Source organism: Meleagris gallopavo, chromosome 27 (assembly GCF_905368555.1).
Source record: "Meleagris gallopavo chromosome 27, MGAL_WU_HG_1.1, whole genome shotgun sequence".
Lineage (NCBI taxonomy): Eukaryota > Metazoa > Chordata > Aves > Galliformes > Phasianidae > Meleagris > Meleagris gallopavo.
This window is the reverse complement of record NC_139430.1, coordinates 2,631,404-2,639,816: the sequence shown is the minus strand read 5'-3', so window position 1 is coordinate 2,639,816 and position 8,413 is coordinate 2,631,404. Positions and strand designations below refer to the sequence as shown.

The window sequence follows — 8,413 nt, the reverse complement described above, 5'->3', positions numbered from 1 at the left end:
CCCCCCACCTCCCACCTGTCCCCATCTGTGTCCCCACCCCCACACATGCCACCTGTCCCCATCTCTCTCCCCAGTCATGTCCCTTTTCCCCACCCCGGATTTCCCACCAACCCCCACGTCCCCATCTCTGTGTCCCCCCCCACCTGGCCGACCCACCCATATCCCCCCACCCCCCACCCGTGTCCCCATCCCCCATCTCTGACCCGTCCCCACATCCCTGTTCCTGTCCCCAGCTCTGCATCCTCACCCCTTGCGTCCCGCCTGTCCCCATGTCCCGCACTGACCCACCCCCATCCCCACACCCCCATCCCACCCCTGTCCCCACCCCCCCGTGTCCCCATCCCCATCCCCATCCCCCCCATCCCGTCCCCACACCCCCATCCCGCCCAGTCCCATGTCTTTCTGTCCCCGTCCCCATCCCCACACCCCCATCCCCACACCCCCATCCCACCCCTGTCCCCACCACTCCGTGTCCCATCCCCATCCCCACACCCCCATTCCGTCCCCATCCCCACACCCCCATCCCACCCCTGTCCCCACCCCCCCGTGTCTCCATCCCCATCCCCACCCCCCCCATCCCGTCCCTGTCCCCATCCCCACCCCCCCATCCCATCCCCATCCCCATCCCCACACTCCCATCCCACCCCTGTCCCCACCACCCCGCCGTGTCCCCATCCCCTCCCCACCCCCCCCATCCCATCCCCATCCCCACCCCCCCATCCCCATCCCCACACCCCCCATTCCGTCCCCATCCCCACACCCCCATCCCACCCGTCCCCACCACCCCGTGTCCCCATCCCCATCCCCACCCCCCCATCCCGTCCCTGTCCCCATCCCCACACCCCCATCCCACCCCAGTCCCGTGTCTTTCTGTCCCCGTCCCCATCGCCACACCCCCATCCCATCCCTGTCCCCACCACCCCGTGTCCCCATCCCCATCCCCATCCCCCCATCCCATCCCTGTCCCCATCCCCATCCCCATCCCACCCCAGTCCCGTGTCTTTCTGTCCCCGTCCCCATCCCCACACCCCCATCCCACCCCTGTCCCCACCACCCCGTGTCCCCATCCCCATCCCCACCCCCCCATCCCATCCCCATCCCCATCCCCACACCCCCATCCCACCCCAGTCCCGTGTCTTTCTGTCCCTGTCCCCATCCCCACGCCCCCATCCCACCCCAGTCCCCACCACCCCTTGTCCCCATCCCCATCCCCACCCCCCCCATCCCGTCCCCGTCCCCACACCCCCATCCCATCCCTGTCCCCACCACCCCGTGTCCCCATCCCCATCCCCACCCCCCCATCCCATCCCCATCCCCATCCCCACCCCCCCATCCCATCCCCATCCCCACCCCCCCCATCCCGTCCCTGTCCCCACACCCCCATCCCATCCCAGTCCCACCACCCCGTGTCCCCATCCCATCCCCACCCCCCCCATCCCATCCCCACCCCCCCATCCCGTCCCCATCCCCACACCCCCAACCCACCCCAGTCCCGTGTCTTTCTGTCCCCATCCCCATCCCCACACCCCCATCCCACCCCGTCCCCACCCCCCCCGTGTCCCCATCCCCACCCCCCCACCCCCCCATCCCATCCCCATCCCCATCCCCATCCCCATCCCGTCCCCATCCCGTCCCCACACCCCGTCCCCCCGTCCCACCATAGATGACGTCCTGCCGCTTCATGACGTCGGCGCGCTGCAGCTGCAGGAAGGCTCCGTCCACCGCCAGGCTCCACGAGTCGGCCGCGAAGTCGCGCTCGTCCGCCTCCAGCTCAGCCAGCAGCTGCTGCACCACCGCGTCGGGGCCTGCAGACGTGGCCCCGTGTCACCGTGTCCCCACGTCCCCGTGTCACCGTGTCCCCATATCCCCGTGTCACCGTGTCCCCACGTCCCCGTGTCACCGTGTCCCCACATCCCCGTGTCACTGTGTCCCCACGTCCCCGTGTCACCGTGTCCCCACATCCCCGTGTCACCGTGTCCCCACGTCCCCGTGTCACCGTGTCCCCACATCCCCGTGTCACCGTGTCCCCACGTCCCCGTGTCACTGTGTCCCCATATCCCCGTGTCACCGTGTCCCCACGTCCCCGTGTCACCGTGTCCCCATGTCCCTGTGTCACCGTGTCCCCACGTCCCCGTGTCACCGTGTCCCCACATCCCCGTGTCACTGTGTCCCCACGTCCCCGTGTCACCGTGTCCCCACATCCCCGTGTCACCGTGTCCCCACGTCCCCGTGTCACCGTGTCCCCACATCCCCGTGTCACCGTGTCCCCACGTCCCCGTGTCACTGTGTCCCCACATCCCCGTGTCACTGTGTCTCCACGTCCCCGTGTCACCGTGTCCCCACATCCCTGTGTCCCCACATCCACGTGTCACTGTGTCCCCACATCCCCGTGTCACCGTGTCCCCACATCCCTGTGTCCCCACATCCCCGTGTCACCGTGTCCCCACATCCCTGTGTCCCCACATCCCCGTGTCACCGTGTCCCCACATCCCCGTGTCACCGTGTCCCCACGTCCCCATGTCACCGTGTCCCCACATCCACGTGTCCCCACATCCCTGTGTCACCGTGTCCCCACGTCCCCGTGTCACCGTGTCCCCACATCCCCGTGGCCCCAGCCCCCATTCCCCCTGTCCCACATCCCCCTGTCCCCACGTCCCTGCGTCCTCATGTCCCCACATCCCACATCCCCATGTCATCATGTCCCCAATCCCCCTCCCCATGGCCCCATTTCCCACATCCCCCTGTCCCCCTGTCCCGTCCCCACGTCCCCCTGTCCCACATCCCCCTGTCCCACATCCCCCTGTCCCCACATCCCCATGTCCCCACGCCCCCCATCCCCCGTCCCCCATACCCCTGTCCCCACATCCTCCTGTCCCACATCCCCATGTCCCCACATCCCGTCCCCACGCCCCCACATCCCCCTGTCCCCACATCCCCATGTCCCCCTGTCCCCACGCCCCCCATCCCCGTCCCCACATCCCCCTGTCCCCACATCCCCATATCCCCACATTCTCCTGTCCCACATCCCTATGTCCCCACATCCCTGTGTCCCCACATCCCCATGCCTCACACCCCATCCCCCCACGCCCCCATCCCCATGTCCCCACATCCCCCTGTCCCCACATCCTCACGTCCCCACATCCTCACGTCCCCCTCTACCCAAATCCCTGTGCCCCCACATCCCCACGCCCCCAGGTCCCACTGTCCCGTGTCCCCAGTCCCCCGTGTCCCCACTCCCCCGTGTCCCCAATCCCCCGTGTCCCCACCCCCGCGTCCCCACCTTCATCCATGAGGGACTCCCCACACAGTCTCCGGTTCCTCACACTCACGGAGTCAGTCGACTGGGACAGAATGCGGCGAATCCCCAGCGCCGATTCGTCATTGAACGTCCTCGGGTGGTGCGGGGGACACACGCCAGCCGTGGTGGTGGCTGGGGTGCCCACCCACAAGGACTCCCCAGGGACACCCTGGGGGACACTTCTAGGGACAGCCCAGGGACACCCCAGGAACACCTTTAGGGACACCCCCAGGAACACCCCAGGGACACCCTTGGACCCCCCCAGGATACCCTAGGGACACTTTTAGGGACACCCCAGAGACACCTTTAGGGGCACCCCAGGGGCACCCCAGGGACATTTTTAGGGGCACCCCAGAGACACCTTTAGGGACACCCCCCAGGGACACCCTAAGGACACCTCCCAGCGCCCCCCCCAGGGACACCCCTAGGAACACCTTTAGGGACACCCTCAAAGAACACCCCCAGGACACCCTCAGGGACACCCCAGGGACACCCTAGGGACACCCAAGAGACACCTTTAGGGACACCTTTAGGGACACCACAGGGACACCCCCAAAGAACACTCCCAGGACATCCTAGGGACACCTTTAGGGACACCCCAGGGACACCCTAAGGACACCTCCCAGTGCTCCCCCCTAGGGACACCCCTAGGAACACCTTTAGGGACACCCCCAGGAACACCGCAGGGACACCCCTAGGGACACCCCAAGGACATCCCTAGGGACACCTTTAGGGACACCCCCAGGGACACCACAGGGACACTCCCCAGGGACACCTTTAGGGACACCCCAGGACATCCTAGGGACACCTTTAGGGACACCCCCAGGAACACCGCAGGGACACTCCCCAGGGACACCTTTAGGGACACCCCAGGACATCCTAGGGACACCTTTAGGGACACCCCCAGGGACACCACAGGGACACCCTGAGGGACACCTTTAGGGACACTTTTAGGGTCACCCCCAAAGAACACCCCCAGGACATCCTAGGGACACCTTTAGGGTCACCCCCAAAGAACACCCCCAGGACATCCTAGGGACACCTTTAGGGTCACCCCCCAGGGACACCCACCAAGGACACCCCTAGGGACACCCTAGGGACACCCTAGAGACACCTTTAGGGACACCCCCCAGGGACACCTTTAGGGACACCCCAGAACATCCTAGGGACACTTTTAGGGACACCTCCAGGGACATCACAGGGACACCCCTAGGGACACCCCCAAAGAACACTCCCAGGACACCCTAGAGACACCTTTAGGGACACCTTTAGGGACACCCCCAGGGACACCACAGGGACACCCCTAGGGACAGCTTTAGGGACACCTTTAGGGACACCTCCAGGGACACCTTTAGGGACACCCCCAAAGAACACCCCCAGGACATCCTAGGGACACCTTTAGGGTCACTCCCCAGGGACACCCACCAAGGACACCCAAGAGACACCTTTAGGGACACCTTTAGGGACACCCCCCAGGGACACCTTTAGGGACACCTTTAGGGACCCCCGCAGGGACCCCCCCCCTCACCCCGCGATGTTGGTGGTGGAGACGCTCTTGGAGAGGGACAGCGAGGGGCGGCCGCGGCGCGGGCCCAGCAGGGACTGCCGGAAGCTCTCGGACGGATACACGGCCGAGTTGGGGCGCTCCCGGGGGGCGTCTGGGAGGGGGGGGACGGCGTCAGCGCACCCAGCGCCACGGGGAGACCCCCGGCTGGGCGCCCCGACCCGCCCCCCCCCAACCCGACCCACCCAGGGTGACCCCAGCCCACCCCCGGCCCACCCCAAACTGCTCCCACCCCATTCCCGGGGGTCCCTGATTGCCCCATGTGACCCCATCCCAGAATGTCCCCAACCCACCCAGGGGGTCCCCAACCCACCCACGATGTCCCCAAAGTGTCCGCAGCCCCCATCAAGGTGGCCCCAACCCACCCAGGGTGACCCCAGCCCACCCCCGGCCCACCCCAAACTGCTCCCACCCCGTCCCTGGGGGTCCCCGATTGCCCCATGTGACCCCATCCCACGTTGTCCCCAACCCAACTGAGGGGGTCCTCAATCCATCCCAGGATGCCCCCAACCCACCCATGATGTCCCCAAAGTGTCCCCAGCCCCCATCAAGGTGGCCCCAGCCCATTCCAGGGGTCCCCAGGATGTCCCCAACCCACCCAGGGTGACCCCAAAATGTCCCCAGCCCCCATCAAGGTGGCCCACGGGTCCCCAAGTTGTCCCCAACCCACCCAGGGGGTCCCCAACCCACCCACGATGTCCCCAAAGTGTCCGCAGCCCCCATCAAGGTGGCCCCAACCCACCCAGGGTGACCTCAACCCACCCCCAGCCCACCCCAAACTGCTCCCACCCCGTCCCCGGGGGTCCCCGATTGCCCCATGTGACCCCATCCCAAAATGCCCCCAACCCAATTCAGGGGGTCCTCAATCCATCCCAGGGTGACCCCAACCCACCCAGGGGGTCCCCAACCCACCCATGATGTCCCCAAAGATTTCCCACCCCCCATCAAGGTGGCCCCAACCCACCCAGGGTGACCCCAGCCCACCCCCGGCCCACCCCAAACTGCTCCCACCCCGTCCCTGGGGGTCCCCGATTGTCCCATGTGACCCCATCCCAGAATGTCCCCAACCCACCCAGGGGGCCCTCAACCCACCCATGATGTCCCCAAAGATTTCCCACCCCCCATCAAGGTGGCCCCAACCCACCCAGGGGTCCCCAACCCACCCAGGGTGACCCCAAAATGTCCCCAGCCCCCATCAAGGTGGCCCAGGGGTTCCCAAGGTGACCCCAACCCACCCACGATGTCCCCAAAGTGTCCCCAGCTCCCATCAAGGTGGCCCCAGCCCATTCCAGGGGTCCCCAGGATGTCCCCAACCCACCCAGGGTGACCCCAACCCACCCAGGGTGACCTAAAATGTCCCCAGCCCCCATCAAAGTGGCCCACGGGTCCCCAAGTTGCCCCCAACCCACCCAGGAGGTCCCCAACCCACCCACGATGTCCCCAAAGTGTCCCCAGCCCCCATCAAGGAGGCCACAACCCATCCCAGGGGTCCCCAAGGTGTCCCCAATCCACCCAGGGGGTCCCCGATTGCCCCATGTGACCCCATCCCAAAATGCCCCCAACCCAACTCAGGAGGTCCTCAATCCATCCCAGGGTGACCCCAACCCATCCACGATGTCCCCAAAGCGTCCCCAGCCCCCATCAAGGTGGCCTCAACCCATCCCAGGGGTCCCCAAGGTGTCCCCAATCCACCCAGGGTGACCCCAACCCATCCCAGGGGGTCCTCGATTGCCCCATGTGACCCCACCCCAAAATGCCCCCAACCCAACTCAGGAGGTCCTCAATCCATCCCAGGGTGACCCCAACCCATCCATGATGTCCCCAAAGCGTCCCCAGCCCCCATCAAGGTGGCCCCAGCCCACTCCAGGGGTCCCCAGGATGTCCCCAACCCACCCAGGGTGACCCCAAAATGTCCCCAGCCCCCATCAAGGTGGCCCAGGGGTCCCCAAGTTGTCCCCAACCCACCCAGGGGGTCCCCAACCCACCCACGATGTCCCCAAAGTGTCCGCAGCCCCCATCAAGGTGGCCCCAACCCACCCAGGGTGACCTCAACCCACCCCGGCCCACCCCAAACTGCTCCCACCCCGTCCCCGGGGGTCCCCGATTGCCCCATGTGACCCCATCCCAAAATGTCCCCAACCCAACTCAGGGGGTCCTCAATCCATCCCAGGGTGACCCCAACCCACCCATGATGTCCCCAAAGATTTCCCACCCCCATCAAGGTGGCCCCAACCCACCCAGGGGTCCCCAACCCACCCAGGGTGACCCCAAAATATCCCCAGCCCCCATCAAGGTGGCCCAGGGGTTCCCAAGGTGACCCCAACCCACCCACGATGTCCCCAAAGTGTCCCCAGCTCCCATCAAGGTGGCCCCAGCCCATTCCAGGGGTCCCCAGGATGTCCCCAACCCACCCAGGGTGACCCCAACCCACCCACGATGTCCCCAAAGTGTCCCCAGCCCCCATCAAGGTGGCCTCAACCCACCCAGGAGGTCCCCAACCCACCCACAATGTCCCCAAAGTGTCCCCAGCCCCCATCAACATGGCCAAAATCCATCCCAGGGGTCCCCAGGATGTCCCCAACCCACCCAGGGGGTCCCCAAAGTGTCCCCAGCCCCCATCAAGGTGGCCCCAGCCCATTCCAGGGGTCCCCAGGATGTCCCCAACCCACCCAGGGTGACCCCAAAGTGTCCCCAGCCCCCATCAAGGTGGCCCCAACCCATCCCAGGGGTCCCCAGGATGTCCCCAACCCACCCAGGGTGACCCCAAAGTGTCCCCAGCCCCCATCAAGGTGGCCCCAACCCATCCCAGGGGTCCCCAGGATGTCCCCAACCCACCCAGGGTGACCCCAAAATGTCCCCAGCCCCCATCAAGGTGGCCCCAGCCCATTCCAGGGGTCCCCAGGATGTCCCCAACCCACCCAGGGTGACCCCAAAGTGTCCCCAGCCCCCATCAAGGTGGCCCCAACCCATCCCAGGGGTCCCGTCCCCCCCCCGCCCCCCACTCACTCTTGTTGCGCAGTGACACCGACTGCAGCGCTGTGCTGTTCTTCAGCAGCGCCGCCTTCTGCTGCTGCGGGGGGGGAGGGGGGACAGATTGTCACCGCCGTGTCCCCCTCCCCACCCCCCCCGTGTCCCCCCACATCCCCCCTGCGCCCCCCACCCCCCCCCCGCTCACCTTCTGCTTCACCTTGGTGCAGTTGGGCAGCGTGTCCTTGCAGCGGTTGTGGATGGTGACATTGCAGGCTGGGGGGGGGGGACACGACGTGAGGATGAGGGACCCCCCAGCTCCCCGGCCCCCCTTCAATGTCCCCACATCTCACGTCCCTGTGTCACACGGCCCCACGGCCCCCTGTCCTACGGCCCCACGGCCCTGTGACACCGTGCCCCATGTCCCCACGTCCCTCTGTCCCCATGTCCCTCTGCCCCCATGTCCTTCTGTCCCCACGTCCTTCTGTCCCCATGTCCCTCTGTCCCCATGTCCCTCTGCCCCACTGTCCTTCTGTCCCCACGTCCTTCTGTCCCCATGTCCCTCTGTCCCCATGTCCCTCTGC

General features: G+C 66.7%; 1 protein-coding gene across 1 annotated transcript in view; it reads right to left on the bottom strand.

The window, feature by feature from the left end:
* Window positions 1-8,413, bottom strand: part of ARHGEF2 (Rho/Rac guanine nucleotide exchange factor 2) — a 54,243-nt gene that overhangs the window by 25,748 nt on the left and 20,082 nt on the right. Inside the window, exons 3-5 of the mRNA XM_085209554.1 lie at window positions 8,038-8,105; window positions 7,869-7,932; window positions 4,827-4,956 (exon numbers count right to left, since the gene is read on the bottom strand). Of these exons, the coding sequence (XP_085065680.1) occupies window positions 4,827-4,956; window positions 7,869-7,932; window positions 8,038-8,105 (262 nt within the window). The remainder of the gene's footprint in view (window positions 1-4,826; window positions 4,957-7,868; window positions 7,933-8,037; window positions 8,106-8,413) is intronic.